This window comes from Lolium perenne, chromosome 2 (genome assembly GCF_019359855.2).
Source record: "Lolium perenne isolate Kyuss_39 chromosome 2, Kyuss_2.0, whole genome shotgun sequence".
Classification (NCBI taxonomy): Eukaryota; Viridiplantae; Streptophyta; class Magnoliopsida; order Poales; family Poaceae; genus Lolium; species Lolium perenne.
In genome coordinates this window covers 211,578,481-211,603,599 of record NC_067245.2, presented here as the reverse complement: position 1 = coordinate 211,603,599, position 25,119 = coordinate 211,578,481, and the positions used below count along the sequence as shown (strand labels likewise).

Here is a 25,119-nt window from a genome sequence, read left to right as displayed (position 1 = left end):
CCGACCAAGCTGTCGCTGCCAGTAGCATCGCCTGGACCCGTAGAGCAACGCCATAGCCTCGCCTAGCTCGACCAGCCGCCGGAGACGCCGCGCCCATGTCGCCCACCTCACTGCCCCGCAACCCTCATGCGATTCTATAAATAGGGAGTTCCCTGGACCAAACCAACCACACCAGCTCACTCCCCACCTCTCACGGCTTCGCCACCACCACTCCACTCACTCGATCGTCACCGGAGCTGCCCCAATTTGGAGATCGGAGCCGCCAGTACCTGGTGGACGCCGCCGTCGATTGGAGCCACCCCAGGACGAGCCACCGCTACCAGTCGACTCGCCGTCGTCCACAACTTCACCGCGCACCTTGCCAACCCTAGCTGGAGCCACGGTGAGCTCTCCGACCCCCTACCTGAGCCGCCGGTGAACTCCCCTCTCGCCGGCGGGACGATGAACCACAGCCGTTTGATCGCGTTCTAATCCAACGCCTCAGACTCGCCCATACCGCTTCGGCGTTTAACACTCGCTGACAGGCGGGACCCTCTGTCAGGCAGCCCGCGCGGCACTGGACCGTGGCTGGGCTGGCCTTGGGCCGTTTTTAAACCTTTGAGCCCAACTAGCTTTTCCCGCCGGCCTTTTAATTCAAACTGGGTTTAATTAATTCAAATGAATTTCAATACTGCTGCCACTTTGAAATTCAATAGATTTAAATTGGCTAAACCAAATTGGATGAACTTTATATGGTTGGAAAGCTAGAGAAATTATCTAACCAATGCCACTGGTCCCATGGCCAGATTCTTTGTAGAATTAATGTGATAAAAATAACAAAACAGGGACTTTTCCCTATTCAAATAATTCTTAAAAATCAACCAAAATAGATATTAAGTTAATTCCAACTCTAATAGCTCCCATTTGACTTACACTAATTGTTTATGCAATAAAATGGTGTGGTCACTTTGTATGATCATGCCATAGTTTAATGAATGGATATTATGGCTAGTTTAACTAGTTGATATTGTCCAAAACTTTTAAAGTAAATTATGTGAAGTCCTATACTTCATTTAAACTTGTCTCACATGAATTCATGGGATGTTTGGACCCCTGGTCCCAAACTCTCTTATATGAATTACTTGAGATTTAAATCAAATGTAGTGTTATTTAAATAGTATGAGGTGATCTACCTCATTTAAATCATTTTCACAAATGATGATGATGAACGTTTGACTTAGGTCAATATGAGTTCATCTATGATTGTTTGAGAAATTAAATCTTAAAAAGATTTCAATGAGAGGAAATTATTTCTCAAGAACCCTATGGAAACTATCATTTACATATGGAATACAAAGATGTGAATTCTTTTCAAACAACACAACCCATGCACCCTAGTTAATTTAGTTGTGTGCATAGAATAGTTTGTGTGTTATATGTGATGTATGGAATAGCCATTGAATTAGTGAGTAATTATACTCGTATTCAAATTTAGACGGTAGCACCGGAGAGTACGCCGAAGAAGAAGGTTGCTACCAAGAGGAGGAGGAGGAACAGTTTGAGAACTACCAAGGCAAGCTATTATTCTTGCAAAGTGCAAAGCCCCTTGGGGCAAGGCACCATGATTCTTATCTTTTCTTACATAAACCTATCCCAAGTTTTTACTTTACAAGTTTTACTTGTTTTCTAAAGGAGTTACTTTTATAGTTAACTTTGGTCAAAGTACAAGTTGGTTACTAGAGTAGTGAGTTAGTCTTCTCCAAGCAAAGCAAGATAGCACCCCTCATGATTTAGAGCTAGTGCTAATGAAATAAAACTTGACTACTCTAGATGGGAACAATGTGAATTTGAAATGAATTTGAAACCTTGGAATGATGATGCATTCCATTGAATGATTTTTGAAGGAGAATGTGAACAAGAGAAGATGGTGATTTTTGATAAACAATGATGTTGGTTTGAATGCGATACCTTTCCAATTATTAAGTACCCCCACAATACCTGATTATGGGTAGGGCTTAACTGGAAGTTTATGCGTCTTAGTATGGGTTCCCTCTGAACACACGTCATAGGGGTTACGCTTGAGGCTGCCTCCGTTGTTGAGAAATGATGTGAAATTGAGGTGAATCGTACGGCCAAGCCCTGTGCAGTTCCCAGGTTGACAGTTGGTCTTCACTGGGAGGCCAAGCTCATGGGGAGAGGTGCTCATACTAGGATTTGTAAGTGAAAGGTTATGGTTGATGATCCGCGTACTGTGTTACGATGATTCGGGGTAATCCCGACGGATGAAATCAAATGTTGTGGCACAAGTGTGCAACCTCTGCAGAGTGTAAACCTATTCGAATAGCCGTGTCCACGGTTACGGACGGTTGGAAAGGCCATACAGTTTCCGACGTCATATCTTTGAAAATGATGTTGAAAGATGATGGTGAAAGGACTTGTGGTGAATTGAATTGAAATCACCACTTGAATGGTGGGAATGACACTAATGTTCCCACTTGAGTTAGTTAGCACTTGAATAAGCTTTCTCTCAAATGTTTGTGAACTAAAACTAGCTTTATGCAAATAAACTAGAGCTTAGCGAACCATACTAGAATGTCTAGCACTTACATTAGTATTAGTTTGCGAGTACTTAAAGTACTCACGGCTTTGTCCCTGGCTATTCAAATGGCCAGAGTATGAAGATGAACAAGGAGATGACCAGCAGGACGCCTACGACAACTAAGCGCCTTCCGACGTCAAGCGTTGGCCTGTGGACTAGAGAGTCCGTGTATCTTACGCTTCCGCTATGAACTATGAACTTGTGTTTGTTCGTTGATCCATAGATCAACTATTCGTGTAATATGGATCATGTGATTCAAATTTGTAAGACTTATGGTTTGTAATGAATGATGACTGTGATACTTAACTATTATGCCTCGCAACAACAATATTCCTGGGATTGCGATGTATGACATAATAGGCATTCGGACTTAAAAATCCGGGTGTTGACATGATCTATCACAAACTATGAGATGAGGGGGTGAAACAGATCTTGGAGATGGGGTCGATGCTGATGCTGGATATGATGTGGAGACCCCACGTAAGCCAAGGAGGAGTTGGTGGTGATGATGGCTTCGATTCCCCCTCAACGGAGGCCCCGTAGCAGCAGAATCTGCCCTCTCCCGCAGAAGGAGAAGACTTTCACCTCTGTCAACTTTGTAAATCTCGGGAAAATAATGGCGTAGGTTTTTTCGTGATACAGAGCTACTGGTAAAAAGACGGAGAGGAGGAGGAGACGCAATAGGGTCGAGTGGGACCACATGGCATCGCATAGATATCTAGCCGCTCCATGGGCCCCCAGTTTGGGCCTCATGGCCTTCCTTGTTGACTTCTTGTTTCCATGGTCTTCTTTTCTATGAAAACATTTCTTGGTATTTTTCCTTGATTTATTTTGAGTCCAAGAAGGTCCCTGAAACATAACAATACGAAAATGAGGTTTTTTCCTCCGACGAATTAAATACTAAAACAAGAGATTTTGTAATAAAATCTCGTAAATAATCTAAATAGGCGGAAATAATGCAATATCAGTGTAAATAACAATAAAAAATTCCCTATATGATGCATATGTGATGATACAAAAAAACCTATATCAACTAGGTCATGTCTACACGCCTCGTGTGTGAACCTATAGGGTCACACACCTAAGGGGATGGAAGCCTAATCGGATTATGGTCCGAATTAGACCAGGCTTAGGGTACTAATGGGTCTCTATTGATTAGGGTTGATCAATCCACCCAGCCACCACACCTTTGAGGCCTCAGTATCACACGCGGACCTAGCATGACTTGTGATGCTTCTACTCCGCACTTGTGGATACCTTGGAGGTGTTGCATCGGTAGTACTTGGACGAACCGAGCAAGAGGAGCTTCTCGTGGGACGAGGGTGAGGACGTTGATGTAGTGCGACTGCACTTCACGGATGTGCTTCATCGATTTCGCAAATGCGCCTCTATCTCTTGATGTATGACTACATCAATCCTGTTTTACGGGGTAGAAACTTGTAATTTGCGCTATGGTGGCATAATCGTATCCCTACAAAATATTGATCAGCCGTTGCCCGAAGTTGAGGCTCATCGGCTCATGCGGTAGCTAATGGAACGACCCCTGGTAAAGCATGTCCTTGGCGTCCTCCAAGCCGGATAACCTCCTCGTCGACGGCCACGACAACCTCAAATCGGTGACATTGTGATGTGGCGTGACTTGGGAATACCAAACAGTCAATTCCCAAAAGAGGCTTACACAAGGAGACTTCAGACGACATGTGTATATGTTGAACCAAAAGGGGTCCATGGCTAAGACGCCAGGAGACTTGGTGGAGAAGACAAGTAGGCATAGGTCTACTCGTACAAGGACTCCAAGACCCGAACTGACTCGGGGTTACCATGTAAGCCCTATGTCGTCCCCTTTATAAGGCGTCACGAGACATACATAGAGAACAGAATCAAGAAACCCTAGATCGAACTCGCCTTAACGCTAACCATATGTGAAGCACAGGCCCTGCCCGGCCCGACCTGGCCTAGACATTGGGTCTGGATTTCAGGCATATGCCCAAGATTTTTGGGCCGGGCTGCCAATGCCCAGTATGCTGAACCCGGAGGCGTGATACTGATACACGAGCACCGTGACATGGCGCACACCCAGGGCACGAAGAGGAATGGCGGACTGCACCTCCACACTTGCACAGTGGGCGCGGTACGGAGCCCCGTCGATGAAGCGCCACGAGCCGCACGCGAGTCCCCTCACAGCAGCCGCCACGCGTGCCGAAGACTGCCACGCCGCCTGCCTTCCAGCATCCGACGCCACAACGCGCCAATGCCCGCCTGCCACCGCGTGCTGGCACGCCCGCGCGCGCGCAGTACCACTGTACCGGATGCCCGTGAATTCCCAAAAATTTACACTGCGCGCGCGGGGCCCTGTCGGGCCGTCCTTCTCGCCCAAACCACCGCGCACGCGTTGCCGAGACCCCGCCGCGCATCCCACCTCCGGCACTCCACCACTACTATATAACCACGCCGCCCATCTCGAGGCGACCACACCCAAAGCATCCATCTTCCCAGCAACCGACCGAAGCGAGATCGATCAACACATGGCGACCACGATAGAGGACGTGCACGCGGACGTGCTGGCCTGCGCGCTGCGGCGCCTCGACGGCCGCTCGCTGGCCGCGGCGAGCTGCGCGACGGCGGGGCTCCGCGCGCTGGCCGCCGACCCGGACACCTGGCGCGCGCTCTGCCTCGCGCAGTGGCCGTCCCTCGCGCTCGCCGCCCACCACCTCTCCGCCATCCCACCTCACCGCCTCTTCGCCGACGCGTCCCCTTTCCCATCCTCGGACGCCGCCTTCCAGCTCACCACCCCTCTCCCCCTCCCCGAGCACCTCCTCTCCGCGGTGGACGTCTCCCACCGTGGAGCCCCCCTCCTCTCCCGCGTGGTCTCCACGCCCGGGTGCTCCACGCCCTGGTTCCGCGGCGCCCCGTTCCGCCTCGACGCGGTGGACTGCAAGAAACCGGCACCCATCACGGCGCCCTTCTCCCCGGCGGAGCTGGAGCTGAGCTGGCTGGTCGTCGACCCCGCGCGCGGCCGCGCGGTGAACGTGTCCAGCGGGCGCGCGGTGGCGGTGGGCCGGCACTGGTACACCGGGGAGACACTCGTGCGGTTCGCGGTGGTGCTGGGCGGGTGCTGCTTCGAGACCACCGTCGCATGCTCCGAGGAGGCCGCCCACGTCAGCGAGGTCAGCCTCGCCGTGGAGGACGCAGAGGGATCCGCGCTCAGCGGCGAGGGCGCCCTCCGGCTCCTCGCGGCGGCGATGGTGGGGGTGAGGAGGGGCGGCGAGCGGGAGCGGGAGGAGGTCAGGGCGAGGTACCATGCGTTTGTGAGGAGCAAGAAGGGGAGGAAAGAGAGCAGGGCGCGACGGGAGGCCATCATTGACCTCTGCTGCTCCGCCGCCAGCGCCGTCGTCGTGCTCGCCTTCATTGCCTCCGTCGTGCTCCGGTGATCGCCTACTACTGCCCGGCACATGATCATCATCAACGAAAATAGTCGTTTGCTGTAAAGTTACTGAGAAATGCTTGTGGAATTTCTGTGTTCCAAAAATGACTCGCAGCATCAAGTGGGAAGGAACTACTATCGTGTATTTAAACCTTCGATCATGATGGACATCAAATCGCCATTGAAATCACCAAGTTTTCCTCCTAATTACAGTTACATTAACTGCCTGAGTGCATAGGTATTCAGAAATTCGTACTACTGCCAAACAATGTGCCATTTAAATGCCATCGCTATCCCAAAGGGGAAAATGACACAGAAATGGGGGGAAATACCTACCGTTGGGTGTATTGGCAGCAATAAATCTGTACTATCACAAATGAATTTAGCATGTGAACAGCAAAGGCTTTGCCTCTATACAGGGCACTCATGTGGAAACATTGTTCATTCAGGAACAAAGTCAAGGATACATCTAGCCGGTATGTATGTGCAATTAAACAGTAACAGTAACATCATTAGACATTTGAAGCAACCTCCCTGTTGATGACAAACGAGGTAGTAAGAGAACCCATACGTTATCTGATTAATGTCATGTTCTTTCAAAGCACAAAATTCAGCATAATTACATGTACTACTGTACATCAATATATCCAGGCTTTTAAATGGAGTCTTTCTCTGTTCTTGCAACACAAAGCAAAAAATGTGTATTGGCTGGCAGGTAAGATTTTCTCAAAGAGTATCACGATCTAATTTATGTGATGTAGTATTATTGAAAAACGGACCAGTCTAATACGTAGTAGGACTAGTGGTAGTGTACCAGATAAACTACAAGTATGTACACTTCACGCATTTATCAGTTTTCGCCGATTGGCTTAGGAGGGGCTCTCGCTAGTGGAACTACGCCCGCAGCAGCACGGTCATGTCTGGTCTTTGCAATGTCGACGTATATAACTTGCCCATTCAGTACTTATCGTGTATTTGCATCTTCAAGTTGGAAGGAACTATCCTGTATTTACATCTTCGATCTTGATGGCTACTATGTGTACATCAAAGGCGCCATTTCAACTGACAAAGTTCTATTCCTAATAAAATAACGTGAAAATGACACATAAATGGAGAGAGAAAAATTGCCAGAGTCTAACTGCATTGGCATTCAGAAATTTCTTTGTATTGTCAAGCAATGTAAATGACATTAGTTCTCATAAAGAAAGAAAAAAGGTGAAAATGACACAGAAATGGGGAAAATAACATCTGACATTGAGTATATTGGCAGCAACAAATCCATGCCACCAAAAGCTACTGTTCCACCACCATGAGCAATTAAATCAAGTTTAGTATATGAACAGCAAGGCATTGTTTCCCAACAGAATTCCACAAGTATTTCTCTGTCATGCAATGTACGTACCACCTAAATGACATCGTTCTCCCTTCTTCTGAAGAAAAAAAAAGGCGAATATGACACAGAAATGGGGAAGCCGTTGAGTGCATTGACAGCAACAAATCCTTACCATCAAAATATACTGTTCGCCCACCTCCAGCAATTAAGTGCAGTTTATCATACGAACATCAAAGGCATTGGTTCCCTACACGCAGCCTGGGGAAAACATTGTTCCAGCACAGCTTCAAGGATACATGTAGCTGGTATATATGTGCAATTAATCCGTAACAGTAACATCACTGGGCAGTTCAGGGAACATAACTATATCATAACACTGTTGATGACAAACGGGGTAAAAGAACACGTACGTTCTCCGATTGAATGTGATTGTTGCAAAACACAAAATTCAGCATAATATTACATGTACATCAATATATCCGGGCTGTTAAATGAACTCTTTCTATGTTCTTGCGGAACATAAAATGTGTATTACATGTCAGCTTTTCTCTAAGAACATCGCAATCTACTTTATGGATTATTGAAACGGACCGGTCTAATACTAGTGGCAGTGTAGCAGATAAACTAGAAGTATGAACATATCACACCATTTATCAGTTGTCGCCAATTGGCTTTGGAGGGCCTCTCGCTATTGGAACACCGTCTGCAGCACGGTCCTGTTTGGTCTTTGCAATGTCGACATATATAACTCGCCCGTTCAGTACCTGTTACAGGCTTGTCAGCTCTCATTTTTCTCAGTAGCGCGGCAAAAATACAGATTACTGCTAAGTTAAACTAGCAATACTTGGTCAACACCTTGCCTCTTCACCACTATGATTAAAAAGACAGAGTTCCTGCAAGTTCTTCAACAGATGAAAAGAAAACTTGCCTTGCCGTTCATGTCTTCACGTGCTTTATTGGCTTCTTCCTCAGAGGCGAATTTCACAAAGCCGAATCCTTTTGATCGGCTGGTCATCTTATCCGTGACAATGGTTGCTGAACTCGAACAAGAAAGGGTTGCGGCTTAGCTCATAATAATAGGAAAAACAACTACTAACTGAAGGTTGTTGTGGCAAGGGATGAGGACAGACCTTCTAATACTTGGCCATAACGGGCAAAAGCTTCTGATAGGCTGTCTTCCGTTGCAAATTGTGACAGGCCTGTAAGACGATAGAAACTAAGACATACACACAATCTCACAGAATCAGCTCTAAATTGCATATTACAGCCATATCCAACTGGTCCCAATGATTCTCCAATGTGTTGTCAGAACCGTGATTCTGAATCGGATCAGAACCTCTATAGTAGGATCGCAAACCGTAGAATCTTAACTTTTAGAATCGTAAAATCTTAGATTGTACCTAGCAGGATTGTTGAATCGTTCCACTCAATTTGGGTCGTAAAGTCATAGAATCGTATAGTAGAATCATGATTCTGACAACTATGTGTGTAGGTATTACTTTCTTGTTTCTTCTACCCAATAATAAATTTCAGATTGGACAGAACAACAGCACGTATTAGTAATACCAAGAATACTTGCAAGAAAAATGCAATGGTCAACTGAAATTAGTATGATAAGTGATAACCCATCATCATTCATTGTAGAGCAGTAGCAGCTAACAAATCTTATGCCTTGCTAGAACATGCAGTGACAATAAAATAAAGTGGCCACTTGACCTTAGTGCAGTTAGTATGAATTCACTTCAGATCTTTTAATCAAACTTAACTTACCAACCTGGCTACTCGGACATTTAGATGGCATTTACGATGGAAATGTTGAACTATTCTATCTTTCTTGCAGCCTAGGTATGAAATCATTAGAATGTGAATCCCGCACATAACAGGTCCTACTCATTGTTTAGACCTATTGAAGGCACACACTTTTGTCTTTTAGGTAATATAGGGTACGTTTGGATGGAAGCCATGAGCTGCCCCACCAATTTTTTGGCGTTGACTGAGGACGTTGGCATTCGTTTGGATGGAAGCCCCAACTTTGGATATGCGCCAATTATTTGGTCATCCAGTTCATTATTTCCGCCAATGCGTTTGCTAGCTGGTGGCAGCAGAAAGATGCGCCAAAATTTTGGCTTGCCCCGATTTGGCAGGGGCACGATCCAAACAGCCCCATAAAGCAAGGAAGATATAGAAAAGGCAGTTACCCACATTGCCTTACTATAAAAAAAAGTTTCTGCTAAAAGATGAGCTCTAACTCCTAAACTAATTTCTAGTACTCAAATTAGCAAAACAAATCGAGTAACTAACGACTGGCAAAGAACTTGAACCATCTGTCAAAGACCTGCTGCAACCAAAAAGTGACTAAACATGACATGAAACCAGCCTGCCCAAAACAGCATTTCGTCGAACACCTGCTATGCACGCACCCATGGGGGCAGGTCTCATCAGCACGCTTCCTGTAGATTACTACTACACGCGACAACGCCAAGATGGAACAAACGACTGAACTGATGTAACCTAAGCGGGATGCGCGCGTGAGGAAACGGGAGTGGGCGAGTGAACAAAGAATCAAAACCTCCGATGAAGAGCTTGTGTGTGATGCCGCGAGAGTGCGTGAGGAGCAGGGGTCGCGTAGCGGTGACGCCGATGGCGACGGCATGGTTCCTGGTGGACGCCAGGCGGCGGGAGGCCTCACGCAGCGCTGCCATGGCCATGGTCGTGCTCTCCTTGTCCTTGGGGAAACCTGTGGGAGTTGGCGCAGGGGACGCGGCAACGACCGGGAGAGGCTGGCTGCAAGTTCGTCGCTTCGTCTGGTAGAATTGTGAACGCTCGGGTGGCGGCACATAAGCCAGGCAGAGCCGCTGAGTCGGAGAGAGTTCAGATTTTTTTTCCTAACAAATTTTCGTGGAAATCAGCCTATTGTTGGTTCAGAATATTTTTCAACAAAGTATATAAAGAGAATCAGAATTGTAGTACTCCCTACATTTAATCTTTACGTCTGAATTTAGACAAATATACGAACGTCTTTTTGGGAAGGAAGGGAGTATTTTGTTTGAGTGCGCCTACTTCTCATTTGATTGAGAATTCTCAGTCTATTGATGTGAACAAACGATTTTGTACTACATTTCTGTTACTACCTGAGTATCTATTATCAACCTATTTTCAACTAGAAAATCAAATCTCAGTTGTGACCCACTTTAGTTAGGAGAATCTGCAACTCAGCTGTAATCCACTTGTAACAACGAATTATCAGTTGCAACTCTCTCCACTAGCATGCAAATTTAATGAATGAGGAGGTGAACAAGCTCTAAATTCCGATAAAAAAAGTGATTACTTTGTTCTGTGAATGATTTTTTATGCTTCTTATTCGGTTGCAAGCACCGGCTTCTGTCGTGGGCTCCTGGAAAGGGAAATAAGCAAGGACGATTGAGGCTTACATGCGACCCAAACCAGCTGAACCGTCCTGTTCAGTACAACACGCTAGTCAGCAGCTAATTAGTGAAGGGCATATAGAGGCAAACCAGAGGCTTGCTTCAACACAAATAAGCTAACCACCAAAAAAATGAACACGTGAAAAACTACTGAGGCAGAACATCACATCCACGGAACAGGGCCTTGATATTCGCGAACCAATCAAATTCTAGATCAACAAACTCAAAGCAATGTCAAAATGCCAGTACCTTGTATAGATTAAGATAATCAAGAACTCCAGCATGATACTCAAGTTCGAGAGGCACGCATAATGTGCAGAGTGCTAAAATCTCGCAAAACTACTGGTAAATGGCATAGAGAGCAAGTTCATCTAGAAGCATAAACATATCACTATAGGGGCCTAGGGGCGGTCAATTACACTCTTCACTCGTCGTCATCCTCATCAACATCAGCACCAGCAGATGAGTTGAGGGCATTGAGTCGTTCGACAAGACTGGCCTTCCTCTGCTCGTAGGTCAGCTTCTTCAGATTGTACCTGCAGCAAGGAGTCAAGTTAACGTGCAATCCTATCACAATGGTGAAATCAGTTCCGACTTGAATAGGCAGATGGATATATCTACCTGGTGTGTGTCTTTGGAGGTTCCTTGGTTGATTTGGCCATGGTAGGATCGGCACGGATGGCAGCATGAACCTTCTTGTACATCGCTTCCATGCCATCAGCCTCGATCCCCCTCTTAATGTACTCACTGAAGTGAGATTGGTACTTCTCAGGTTCCTCTTCAGCTAGTGACTGGAATAAGAGTACAGAAGGAGTTACAACGAGAATCAAAACACTGCTTCAGAAATAACAACTAAGTGAAGTGCTTTAGGCTTCTTGATATGGATGAGATCTGGCCCAGATATCTTTCTGGGAGAAATTGTGCATGTTTGACAACAAGAACACCAGAAAAATGAAGAAATGGATGTCATAACATCACAAGAGCAATGGTTTTGAACTCACCTTCATGTAGTCAGCAACATGCCCTCCATAGATGTACTTGCGGTGAACCTCTGCATCCAGCTGCTTCTCATCCTTCTTGAAACCAGCAAATCTCTTGTCACTGTGAGGAATGTCAAGGCCACCATCCAAAGCTCCCTGCAGCAGCAAACACAGTTACATAAGTGTTACACCAAAGAGAATCAGGTGTGATTGGGCAAAATAATTATCTCTGGAAATTCAAGATGAAAATAGAGGAAACTATTGCTAGGTACTCCCTCCTTTTGGGTTTATAAGTCCTCCTCGATTTTTTTAGTCCAACTTTGACCTTAATTTATAAGACACAAAAAACATGCTGTTGGATTCATATTCGATAGAAGTTTCCAATGGTATGATATTTATAACATATAACTCATATTTTGTTACTCAAAATCATAGTCAAAATTCAGCTTGAAATTCAAGGACTTATAAACCCAAACAGAGGGATTATACACTCAGGTACTCTATACCAACTTTTTGCAACAGCGCATACGGTATGTGTCACCATAAGTTACTCATGTTACCGTATCTCACTAATTGAATATTTAATCCGAAAATAGTAAAAACTAATCATATCCATGTCCTAACAAAGTGGTCAATTTGTGATACTATTTAACTTAAAACACTAAAAGGTGTTACCAATCCCTACAGACGTAGACTGGGTGACTATATACCTAGCTATGGATTAGTGAACATTGTGAACATTGTGGGGCATAAATGATCACAATAGAGATGATCAACCGGCATTGGCAATGAACAACTGAAGGATACAAATCGCACAACAAAGCGGTACTTGGGTGTGTTGTACTTGTTCTTGTCCTGGTTAGTGAGCCTGAGCCTGGCCCTGTAATCAGTCTTCCCCTCTGCAAACCAGCGCAAAGAATCCATCAATAACATTGTCGACTAAGCATAGTAGTAACAGAGTCGCCGACGCCTAGTGACAAAATTAAACGTACGTCTCCTTCTCTTGGGCTTCACTTGGAACCGCTTGGAGTAGGCCCTGGTCTTCTGGTTCTTCACGAACACCTGCAAAATTATCCCAAAAAAAAAAACGCAACGTGAATACACTATGAGCTCGATCAGAAAAAAAAAGGAGCTAAGAGAAATGAACGGCGCTCGGATTCAGAGGGGCTTCCGGATGTTACCATCTCGCTCGCCTGCTGTGGCTACGGCGGCGGTGTCCTCCCTTGGCGCGCGAGAGGGGTGGAAAGGTGGGAGAAAGAGGAGGGGTTTAGAACGGCGTCGGGGCAGATCTCTGTGGCATATGGGGTTACAGGCTTGCAGCTAGGGTTTTCTGCGGAAAGTGGGGGAGGAATTGGGCCTTGGGCCTTCAACTTTTCTCCAGATTAACTGACGAAATGAGAAATTCTGGGCTAGCCCTAGCATTTCTTCTTTTCATTTGTATACCAGTATTTGTAGGCTGTATACCAAGATTGTACTATTAAAAAAAATGCACCCGCTTGATACAAGAGCTTTTTTTTTTGAATAGGACACTGGTATTAAAAGAAACATCGAACAGTACAAAGCAGCCCAAGAAAAAACGAATATTACAACGAGATCTCAACCTCCAGACCATGTCGACGGCGCGTCGCCGCTGCCGCTCCTCCCTAAGTCGGCCTGGTGTTGTTGGCTGCGGACAGGAAGTCGACAAACGGGTCGAAAAGATCACACCCGTCTCGGAGATGGAGAAGTCGGATGAACTGTCGATGAAGCTCTCATGACCGGGAGATCCCCACAGGCAAACGAAGGCCACAGAGGCGGCTAGATCGGAGGAGGCCGTCAACGGGAGGAAGAGGAACCCTAATCGGTGACGATCCCCTACACGTCCTTATGAGATATGTATTGATATTTTGCTTGATACATGAAGTTGCATAAAAGATTGTACCCAAAAATTATTCTGTATACCAAGATTGTTTTGAACACTTTTTTAAAGCTTGTTCGGTCTTTAACCTTATGTTTTCTTTATGCTGCATAAAATTTTCACCTCTTGCTGGCATGCCAAAAGTGATAGGAGATTTGTAAACCCAAATCTACGGCAATATTATAAAAATCGACGCATAAAGAGAGTGTACCAATATGCAAACTTCCATGTTAAATATGTACAACCTCGATTTCAAATTAGTACACCATCTTATAATTTGGAAGAGATGAAGTAATTATGTAGTACTGTCAAATGTCTTGTCTCCATAGCGAAGTCAGCCGAATTATTTAGATGAACTCAGCAAGCTACTACTATCCCGAAGTGCAAATCAGGTCACTGATGATCGATCATTACACGTGAGAGTACACGAGTCTGAACCAACGGTGGAGCCAGGAAAAATTTATGGAGGGGGCAACCAAACAAGAGAACTCTTGTCCTAAATATTTGCTAAGATTTTTTTGAAACTGGGCAGTAATTTTTCCCTAATTTCAATGATTATGCTATCATTTTTATGACGAACCATCAAAAACCGAGGAAGACGAAGCTGGTGATGCATGCGTACAACGGTGCAAGAATAGAGCACACACTGCCTCCTCTCTTGTTGTGCATTGATTTCGAATGAAATATGTTAGGATTTTGACTCATACGATCCTCTGTGAACATATTGTACTGTTGTCCATTGTAACGGAGGGCCAAACTTGGCATAACACAAATTTTGAAGGCACCAAATCACAGAAGTTTGCATGTTGGGGGGGGGGGGGGGGGGGGCATGGCCCCTGCTGGTCGTCCTGCCTCCGCCAGTGGTCTCAACTTTACACACGGAGAAGGAGAGCATTGTGTTAAGAGATTAACTCTTAATTAAGAGAAGGCAAATTTTTTTTCGACAATCTCTCCTCTAACTTGACATTTATGACATTTATTTTACGTGACACTGTTAAAATATGACCATTCTACGTACTAAACTGGATGAACATGATAGGTCTACATACTAAACTGGATGAACATGACATGTCTTGCGCCACATTAATCTGGGGAGATATTTTCAGAAAAAATGGAAATTAAGAAAAAAAAACTCGTCAAATGAGTCACTATAGTCTAGTGCATTGTACTGTGTCAAAATATAAAAGGAAAATTCGCTTAAATTAGTCAACCTGAGTCCAGCCCAGCCCACTATCAGATGGTGGCACAATGAGAGACACTGACGCGTGGGGACACTTCATTTTGCTCATCAGCAACAGCAAGGTCGGGCCAGACCAACGCAAATTTTCACGATTCTCTCAATCTCACAAATCCTCATCGGCGGCGATCCCTTTTTTCCCTTCGCCGCCGCGGCGCCATGCTCCGCCTCCGCAGCTGTGTCCTAACCCACCTCCTCTCTTCTCCCTCCGCCTCTCCAATTCCATCCTCTCTCCACCGCCTCATCTCCGCCGCCGCGCCCGCCGTCTCATCAAACCCTGGCTTCGCTGTGGAGGACTACCTCGTCGCCACCTGCGGCCTCACCCGAGCGCAAGCCCTCAAGGCCTCCACGAAGCTCTCCCACGTCAAGTCCCCCTCCAAACCCGACGCCGTCCTCGCCTTCCTCGCCGGCCTCGGCATCTCCAGCGCCGACGTCGCCGACCTCGTCGCGAGGGACCCGCTGTTACTCTGCACCAGCGTGGACAAGACCCTGGACCCCAACGTCGTGGATCTCACCGGCCTCGGTTTCTCGGTTTCCGAGATCGCACGCCTCGTCTCCATCGGCCGCGCCGGATTCCGCCGTAGATCCATCGTCTCCAAGCTTCACTACTACCTGCCCCTCTTCGTCTCCATCCAGAACCTCCTACGAGCATTGAAGTTCAACGACAATATCCTCAAATACGGACTCGAGAGGAGTCAGAGGGCAACTAAGCTTAACCTCGCGGTCCTGCGGGAGTGCGGGCTTGGTGACTGCGATATTGCCAAGGTGTGCATCGCGGTGCCATGGATGCTCACCGCCAACGTGGAACACGTCCGGGCAACTGTGGCGTCCGCAGACGGTGTAGGTGTGCGTCGTGAATCACGGATGTTCAGGCACGCGCTGCACGCTGCTGCATGCCTGGGCAAGGAGAAGATCGCCGCCAAAGTTGAGTTCATGAAGAAGACGTTTAGGTGGTCGGATGCTGAGGTGGGAATCGCTGTTTCCAAGTTACCATCTGTGCTGTTGAGGTCTACGGAGGCGCTGCAGAGCAGGTCAGAGTTCCTCATCTCCGAGTTGGGGTTGGAACCGGCATACATTGCTCATCGGCCGGCAATGCTCTCTTATAACTTGGAGCGTCGTCTCAGACCTCGCTACTATGTCGTGAAGTTTCTCAAGGAGAATGAATTGCTAGAGCGCGAGCGGGACTACTATAGCACAGTCACAATCAGCGATAAGGTATTCATGGACAAGTTCATACACCCTCACAAGGAAGCTGCCCCACACCTTGCTGAAGACTATGCAACAGTTTGCAGTGGGGAAGTGCCCGCTAGATTCTTATTTGCATGAACCAAGAACAGGGTATTGATTTTGAATATGCCTGCTGCACACCAATGATTTCACTCTGCGTCGTGAGCTGGTACTTCATGTCTGTTGCCTGCTACTGTATGTATGCTAAATTCAAATTTTGGTGGTTGCTAACTTCTGATGAAACTGATACTTCCATTCTTTGATGGCATGGTTATGAAGTTGTTCGTCCTCATGTCATGTTACCAAGAAAGTATGAGATCAGGCATTCCTTCGATACACTGAAATACTATTTTCAGTTTAGTAGGTTGTACCCTTGCAAGAATTTTGGTATTTTTACTAGCACATAATAAGCTAATGTTTCTAAGCCATCCTTGCAATGACAAGAGGGGATAAAAGTGGTGTACTTTTCCTCGTCAATATCAACAAATCAATAGACAAGCATGGCCTATCTAGTTCACAAGCTATGACATCCTGTATTTGGCACCTTAGACTGCTTTTGCCGAATTGTCATTTTAAATTTCAGTATGCAAGGATTTCCACCCTGGTCACCAATTAAACTGGCCCTGTCAATTATTTCATAATCATATGTGTAGCATGTCTTCTAGTGCAAATTCTGTGCTTGATGGGTAATGAGAATATGTCCAATTGTTGATACCCGTTAGTGTTGGTCCACGTGAACTTCTGAATTTCTGTGGTAGGAACAGATGTTTTAATTGTTAGTGTGTGTTGTAGCTGAATTATTTTTTTGAGTGTCGGCACACTTGGTTCTTCATCATATGCTTCCTGGCTCACACTTGTGATGTAAGACTTGAGATAAACCTTGGAGAGCTATGCACGTGTACACAAGATCGCACCTAAGCTTTCTATGGATCATTACTAACAAATAGAACATGTGAGGTGAGTGCTTTCATGTTAGTGGGGACATTTCGTTGACTCTTCACCAGTATAGTTTGTTGATATCACTGGATGTGATCATAGTGTATAATAAGCTCTATCTCTTTTTTCTCAAAAGTTTCTGCTGCTGCACATATTTTTGCCATTTACGTTTGTACCTTATAGTTTAATCAGACTTCTTGTTCCAGCTATTCTAGCTTGTCAAATTGTATGACTACTCATGAGTCGTATCTGCCATGTCTGATGTATTTTGTAAAATGAGTTAGCTAGCTAACTGATGTATTTTGTAAAATGAGTTAGCTAGCTTACTACTACCCCCGTACCAAAATATAAGGTGTTTTATTAAGCTATTTTAGCTCACTAAAACGTCTTATATTTTGTAACAGAGGAAGGATATTTTAACCTAATGTTTGCATACCAAATTATACTAGTAGAATGCCCGTGCTTCGCCATGGCCCTTTAACGTAGTGTCAAATGCATAAACGTGTAAATAATGCATGCAAATATTAAAGTATATAAAATAAATATATAATACTTAAAATATTTAAAGATCCACTTCGCACAATTCATTTTGTAGAAGAGAAATGACTGAATACACTATTTATTAAAGTCATGGTCCGTTGACGCGTCTAAGGTATTCTCGCACGATCTCAGGAATGTTGTCTTCAACTTCATTTGCCAGATACTTGAGTATGTGTATCAAAAACTTTTTCCTTAGCTCGTAACCATCCTGCACAATTGGTATATCATGTTAACATGAAGTTTTCTTCCCACAAAAAAATATAAGATTGTGAATATAGAGTACTCACGCTGCAAACTTAAGATCGCAACGGCTCCTCTAATTTTAATCATGATTGCACATGCGAATTTCAAAATTCATGTGTATGTAAATATAGTTCTACAATAATGCAAAACTTAAGATCCCACTTTTGTTTAATTATGCTTGCTAAAATCCCAAAAATAATACAGAACCCCCCCCGCACACAACACCCAATAAGAGAAATTACAACACAATCCCATACTTTTACATAATACCCTGCATAACAAGTGTTGAATTCCATCGAGTCCTTCTCTACCATTGATTTATACGAGCTCAATGATCGCCATGGCAAGGATGTAGAAGACCCTCCATTTTCGCCCGCTGGCCGGGAGGGAGAAGATGAGATGGCAGCCGCCCAAACCAGACCTTGAAGTGGATGCATGACGTCCAATTGAGTCAGCACCTGGACGTCACATCACCCCGGAATGTCGTGTACTCATATGCATAGAAAGCAAATGAGCAATTACTTCTTTGTTACTTGTGAAAATATACTCTCATCTCTCAAACTTTAGTGTCTTCCAGCCTATCTATATGCTTTGCTTGCAGCAAATGACATGAGCTTTCCTTGTAACTCGTCCAGTCTGTCCACTCACCCGCTCCTCTCTCCCTCCCATGGGCTGTTGTGTGTATCATGCACAGTGCCCACCGTTGGTAAAAAACCAAAGTAGCATGTACATTGTTCAATTCTAATGTTGGATGAGCTCTCAAATACTCTATCTGTCTATAGAAAGATGTCTCAACTTTGGATATATTTGGATGTATCTAAATACTAAAATAGGTCTAGGTACATTTAAATTTTAACAAAGTTGAGACATCCATTTATAGATGGAGGGAGTAGTATATTTTAGTCACACCATTCCAATTTGATATAAGAATATACTAATTGCTATCGAGGATCACACATGTGCAATCTAAAACCAAAGGCTTATTGCTGAAGAAGCTTGCATACACTTCCGTACGGAATCATGTACTGCTTTATTTGTAGGTTCACCGCCTCCAGCAAGGGTTCCACATCTACCTGGCAAGAGATTTTTTTTGGTTCGTGTCACATTAGCTCCTTGCAAGCTGGCACCACCAAAAGTTCATTATCTGCAAAAAATACGAATAAATTAAATCATAAATGGTTGAACGGATTTCTTCATACTTATGGCTTGATTAACACATACACAATCACTAATGTGTGAAAAGCACATCAAACAAAAATTCATGTCTAATAGTAGTATTTTGTTTAAAAGATGTACGTTCTACCACAACGACAATGACATATGCAGTCTCCGAGTTAAATCTTGTAGAATCTCATCTTGAAAATATGTCAAACGAGGTCATTTGTATTTAAAATACGTTTACCAAGTAAAACTTCACATTTACATTACTTGCAAACGTATATGGCTCAAAAGTTGACTACCTACAGCCAAGAAACATTTTCTTTAACTAAACTTTAATTATTTGTTATCTACACACCCATGGTTGTTACGAAACAATTTGCACATATAAAATCAACAAATATTGGTTAAAGAGTCATAAAGTATACTTCACATAAGACAAACGCAACACCACCGTGGTTTTCATGTAATTTTACTTCCAAAAATATTTGGGTAAGTAGATAGTGCATATAATATACACACCTTGATCTTTACTATGGAGGTAACAAACACATAGTAGCATTGATACAACTATATTATAAGTCAGTACGACTAAGAAATTTAATATATCAAATTTTGCATGAGACTAATTCCTTCAATAAAAGAATACACAAGCATGCCCTAGCGTTGAGGCACGAGGCATGCGCCGTGGTAGAGGATGGAGATGAGCTCCACGCTCGGGTTCCTCATCCGGCACACCAGCACACGCCCCCGCCGTTATCGGGGCTGGTTACCTCTTTTTTCCTTTTCCATGTTTGCATATCGATTGAGGATAATTTGATCCAACATAAGCAAACCAGCGGTATGGACTAACGTAATGGACGGTAGTGGAAAATAGGAAACAAATTTATACCTAGAGGCAAACAAGGAAAAATATATTTTCCAGTGTCAAATAGGGAAGCGAAATTTAAGGTAGTGTCAAATAAGGAATTCTCTCTTGCTCATGTTGTTCCATCATCGGTGCCATCTCTCTAGTAGTCGGGACCATTTGGTGGAGCCAATCCCACAATAGTGGCATGTCGGCGCATTGTTCGTATCGGTGGTGGTGTCATCCCTATAGTCGGTGACATGGTCGATCAACAACGCCGTACCTACCATCGCATGCGTCATCGGCAACATCGGTGACCCCCTCTCTACTGTCCGCGGGGTGGTGCGGTGGAGTAGAAGCGGAGTGGGAAGCGCGACAGAGTGGTCGAGCTAGTAGACATAAAGGTAAGGAAACCTAGTGTAACATGTAGTATGTGCTTTAACATAATTTATATTTTATTAGCAAAAAAACATAATTTATATTTCTACCCCGTAAAAAATATACAAATATATTTTACACTGTTCAACAAAAAACAGCGAGCCAAAGCTAGCTTGCTAAGCAACTTGATGGATGTAAGAATTTGGTTCATGCATTCGTATGTGGTATTGTGCTGCTGACCTGCTGAGCGTGCATGCTCGGTGGCCTATAGACGTGGAGTGAACACGCTAGACGCGGGCAGGAGTTTTTTTTTTTTTGAGACTCGCGGGCAGGAGTTGGCAGAGAAGAAAAAGGGAGATCGCGAGATAACGTCGATAAAAGGTTGGCCCTGATCGGTTAGCGGATTTAAAGGTTTCCTCCAATTTAGACAGAGGACTGGTCGTCAAGGTGTTGTTAGCTACAGGTCCAAAAAAAGTGTTATTAGCGATTTTTTCTTTTTGAAACCGTACACCCGTAGGCATACGCTACTTGTATTTATACGAGTAGGAAAACAGTACAGACAACTTTGACAGCAGACATACAAATACGATAATACAGGAAGGATACAAGCCGAAGAGCTGACTCCGCCTTGCACTACAGAAGACCCCAAACAAGGAAAAGCTCTGCCGTCCTTGATCTTCTCTGCTTCCGATGCCGCTCCGTCGCGTCGATGCCAGCCACCATCGCCGCGGGTCGGAAAAAACGCAAAGGAGCGGCGCACCTGGAGATGAAGGAACCCCTTGCACAATGGCGTTAGTGAGCCGCAGCAGCCACCGGCTCCGTAGAACCGGATCTGATCCCCAATCTTCTATCGGCCGGAGGCGACGACCATATCGGCCGTGTTCCCCGAGCTCCTTCACCCCCCCGGGCCTGGGGACGACGCCACACCGCCTTGCTGGAGACGGCCAGGCCCCTCCGCCACGAGCCAAACCCCAAGCCAGCCGTAGACTCCATCCATCCCAAGCGGGGATCCGGCAGCACCGCACCAAGCCGCGCATCCGGGCGAACCCCGCCGCAAAAGACACCGAGCCCTCACACGATCCCCGCTGCCGCACCGGAGCACACCCCCAGAGCCAGGGAGGAGCGAAGAGGACCACACGCCCACAAGCTTCTCGCCGGAGATAAGATCTCCCGCGAAACGCGGTCGAAGCCGAGGCGACTTATTTCCGACGCGGCGCCGTCGCCGACGCTTCAACGGCGTCACCTGGAACCTATCTACACGCCCACGGATCCCCGGAGCTCCCCCACCTCACGAGGCTAGAACAGCCATCGGAGGCGGGGAGGGGCGGCGAGGTCGCCGGCGGAAGAACCAAACTCGGTTTCGCCTCCTGGTCGCCTCTCTCGCACTGTATCGAGACTTCGAGAGAGCCCAGTGTTGTTAGCGATTTTGTTGGGACTGGATAAGTACGTCCTTATTTTATCTACTCTGGCCACTATTAGTTGCGTTTTTTTGTGACGTGGGGGTATTATTGTTCATCCTGAAAATGTGACACCAGGCACTCACCAGTTTGCTCTTAATAGTAGAGATGACTACTCATGGGATGGGTAAGAAGAAGTTTTGAACAAATTCTGCATGTTAAGTACAATGTGCACCCCGACAAAACAGTACCACATCCACATGGATATAATAATAACTGTATAATGATAAAATTGATTTTGTTTTTGATCTTCTGAGAAAGCCCAGCTATTGCAAGGTACACAAAAACTAAGGTTCGAAAAAAAAGAGCCAAGGTACCCATACATGTTTGCCGATTTTATTTAGGAGATGGGAGGGTCCCAAAGAGTGTCTTTTCTTGGAACTCTGTGTCATGTTGCTTGCTAGTCCTGTGGTCCTCCCCCGGCATACATGTGTGGTTTTGTACGTGCTTTGCTTATAGGATTACATGTACAGTATTATTCCTTTTGTAATGTTCATACACTCTGTTCCATATAGTTTTCATATGACAATATCCCAAAATGAAGAAAGCTCGTCAGATCCATATAGGTTAAGTCATACAAAATGGCCGTTCATTTTAAGCTGCTCAGGGCACGCCTTGTCAGATTCTCAGAAGGAGTCATGTCTCGTCAGATTCACAGAAAAAAAAGGCACACCTCGTCATGTGAAGTGTGATATTTAAGGAGGCGCTGCTTGCTACACACACAACATACCAAGGTTGCTGGACCATCGGCGTGGGGAATTGCTCCGGATAGCATGGATATGACTTCGCTGCTGATGGGACTTGCAGGCAAAGATCATGCGGGTATCCATCCAGCTGAAAGAGTGAATCTCTGGCGCCAGCGATCGCATGTGAGAAGCTTACTGAAAGTGTTCGCTTGTAATGTGGCTCAGTAGCTTCCACCATGTTTTCCTGGTTTTTGGTGCTTTCTAAGTTTTGTAAGGCTTATACGCTGAATGGACGAGCTCACAAATCTCGTTAAAACTTGTGAACTTGGTTGCATTTTAATGGAACCTGGGGGTTCCACCCCTTTTCTCTAAAAATACCAGTTCGGAGGGATTCCTTCGTACGTGAAGCAATTCCTAAAGGAGTGCAATATACCTTTTTGAGAGATATGTTGCCCAGCTCAACAAAAGCAGACCAACACAAGCCCGGTAGAATGAGCAAGGCTGAGCACTGATCACAGTGGAACACCACGATAATCATACGGGGAACACGGCATGACTCGACAAATCACATACGGGGAACACAGCATGACTCGACAAATCACAAGTACAACAACACAGCCATTCAGACAACAGATCGCATAGAAGGTAGCGACTTCTGCGAGTACCTTTTATTCCTTATTATCCCCAACATGGCAGCACTACATCAATGTCTCGACTCTCAACTCACAAAGGCTATATCATTATTTGTATTATAATTTATATGCCCGATGATTTCTATCCCCTATAGAAAGGTGCGCACATCACTCAGCAGCCTTTCCTTTCCGGCGGTTGCTGCCACCTGCAGAGGCTCCCGCGCCTCCCATCTCCACCAGGTAGCAGATCATCGAGTCCACGTCCTCGCCGAATATGCTGTAGGCTTCCATCACTTGGATGTAACTAAAGCCCATTGCTAGGAGCAACTGCATGCTGCGAGTCAGCACGGTGTCTGGGAGTACAAAACAATTCTCACTGCCTTTATCCCCTACCGCGGCCGAACCAGACGACCCACTAACTGCAGAATAGGAAAGCATTCCAGTTTATGGTAAGCAACCAATCAACAAAACATTATGAATTCCTCAGACGACAAGACAAGGTTCTTACTTGCGGCAGAAGAAGATGGCTCTGCCCCTGCTGACATTGATGACTCTCTGAAGTTAACCTGCTGGTGGTTAAGAAATTCTGCCCGAGAGGCCTCCATCACCATCCGCTCTATTTCCTTCTCAGTCAACTCCAGATCAGAGTAGAGCACGCCAGCAAGTATTTTCTGGTGCCATTGCCGGGGAGGTCACCGTTTATTTACTGTTTCACTGCATGTTTACTCGCTGCCATATTTTATTCAGATTGCTATTATCACTCATATACATCCATATTATTTGCATCTCACTATCTCTTCGCCGAACTAGTGCACCTATACATCTGACAAGTGTATTAGGTGTGTTGGGGACACAAGAGACTTCTTGCATTGTGATCGCAGGGTTGCTTGAGAGGGATATCTTTGACCTGTTCCTCCCTGAGTTCGATAAACCTTGGGTGATCCACTTAAGGGAAAACTTGTTGTTGTTCTACAAACCTCTGCTCTTGGAGGCCCAACACTGTCTACAGGAAAAGAAGCGTGAGTAGACATCAAGCTATTTTCTGGCGCCGTTTCCGGGGAGGAAAGGTAAAAGGCACTCACACTCCGGTCCCAGGTAACTAAGTTATTTTCTGGTATCGTTGTAAGTGCTCGAAGCTATTTCCTTTAGATCCTGCAATTGCATCTTTTTGTTTCTTGTTTTTATTTCACTAGTTAGGCATAATGGAAAGCAACATGGAGCTTTTTAATCTATTTCCTGAGTTAAGACATGGATGGTTTAATGCGAAAATTAAAAAACCTATGGAACATATTAGTATGAACGCTTTGAACACCATTGTTGCTAATGATATGGAAAGTTCTAAGCTTGGGGAAGCTGGTTTTGATGAGCATGATATTTTTAGTCCCCCAAGCATTGAGGAGAAAATTTTCTTTGATGATACTTTGCCTCCTATTTATGATGATTATAATGCTAGTAGTCTTTTGGTGCCACCTACTATGGAGAGTAAATTTTATTATGATTATACTATGCCTCCTACACTTGATGAGAATAATAATGATAGCTACTTTGTTGAAGTTGCTCCCACTATTACTAATAAAATTGATTATGCTTATGTTGGGAGTAGTAATTATTCTATGCATGAGACTCATAATAAGAATGCTTTATGTGATAGTTATATTGTTGAGTTTGTTCATGATGCTACTGAAAATCTTTATGAGAGAGGACAATATGGTTGTAGAAGCTTTCATGTTACTAAAACACCTCTCTTTTTGCTGAAAATCTTGAAGCTGCGCTTGTCTAGTCTTTTTATGCTTGTTGCATTATGCTTCATGAATTTGTTTATTAACAAGATTCATTTTCATAGGAAGTGGGTTAGACTTAAATGTGTTTTGAATTTGGTTTTTGGTGCTCTCTTTTGCTTCAACTCTTATTTCTCGCGAGTGCATCATCAAAATTGCTGAGCCCAACTTAATGGCTATAAAGAAAGCACTTCTTGGAAGATAACCCATGTCTTTATTTTGCTACTGTTTTGTTATCTCTTGGAAGTTGTTACTACTGTAGCAACCTCTCCTTATCTTATTTTATTGCATTTGTTGTGCCAAGTAAAGTCTTTGATAGTAAGGTTGATACTAGATTTGGATTACTGCGCAGAAACAGATTTC

At 44.9% G+C, this 25,119-nt stretch overlaps 5 protein-coding genes across 5 annotated transcripts; 2 read left to right on the top strand and 3 right to left on the bottom strand.

Annotated features, from left to right (window-relative positions):
- Window positions 1-5,045: 5,045 nt before the first annotated feature.
- LOC127334757 (probable F-box protein At2g36090) lies at window positions 5,046-6,192 on the top strand. Its single transcript, XM_051361285.2, has one exon. The coding sequence runs from the start codon at window positions 5,104-5,106 to the stop codon at window positions 6,007-6,009; it is 906 nt and encodes a 301-aa protein (XP_051217245.1). The 5' UTR covers window positions 5,046-5,103; the 3' UTR covers window positions 6,010-6,192.
- A 1,538-nt stretch (window positions 6,193-7,730) lies between these two features.
- LOC127334756 (small RNA-binding protein 11, chloroplastic) lies at window positions 7,731-10,168 on the bottom strand. The gene is made up of 4 exons (XM_051361284.1): window positions 9,905-10,168; window positions 8,466-8,534; window positions 8,264-8,370; window positions 7,731-8,099 (listed from the first exon to the last, which is right to left on the bottom strand). Exons 1-4 carry the CDS (start codon window positions 10,041-10,043, stop codon window positions 7,989-7,991), a joined length of 426 nt encoding a protein of 141 aa, XP_051217244.1. The 5' UTR covers window positions 10,044-10,168; the 3' UTR covers window positions 7,731-7,988.
- Window positions 10,169-10,948: 780 nt separating this feature from the next.
- On the bottom strand, window positions 10,949-13,140 carry LOC127334753 (large ribosomal subunit protein uL18z-like). Its single transcript, XM_051361282.2, has 6 exons — window positions 12,922-13,140; window positions 12,733-12,802; window positions 12,557-12,639; window positions 11,762-11,896; window positions 11,382-11,551; window positions 10,949-11,296 (listed from the first exon to the last, which is right to left on the bottom strand). Exons 1-6 carry the CDS (start codon window positions 12,922-12,924, stop codon window positions 11,185-11,187), a joined length of 573 nt encoding a protein of 190 aa, XP_051217242.1. The 5' UTR covers window positions 12,925-13,140; the 3' UTR covers window positions 10,949-11,184.
- A 1,784-nt stretch (window positions 13,141-14,924) lies between these two features.
- On the top strand, window positions 14,925-16,815 carry LOC127334751 (uncharacterized). The gene has a single exon (XM_051361279.2). It carries the CDS (start codon window positions 15,034-15,036, stop codon window positions 16,198-16,200), a length of 1,167 nt encoding a protein of 388 aa, XP_051217239.1. The 5' UTR covers window positions 14,925-15,033; the 3' UTR covers window positions 16,201-16,815.
- Window positions 16,816-22,983: 6,168 nt separating this feature from the next.
- Window positions 22,984-23,626, bottom strand: LOC139835270 (OVARIAN TUMOR DOMAIN-containing deubiquitinating enzyme 6-like). The gene is made up of 2 exons (XM_071825168.1): window positions 23,487-23,626; window positions 22,984-23,397 (listed from the first exon to the last, which is right to left on the bottom strand). Exons 1-2 carry the CDS (start codon window positions 23,587-23,589, stop codon window positions 23,147-23,149), a joined length of 354 nt encoding a protein of 117 aa, XP_071681269.1. The 5' UTR covers window positions 23,590-23,626; the 3' UTR covers window positions 22,984-23,146.
- Between the last annotated feature and the right edge of the window lie 1,493 nt (window positions 23,627-25,119).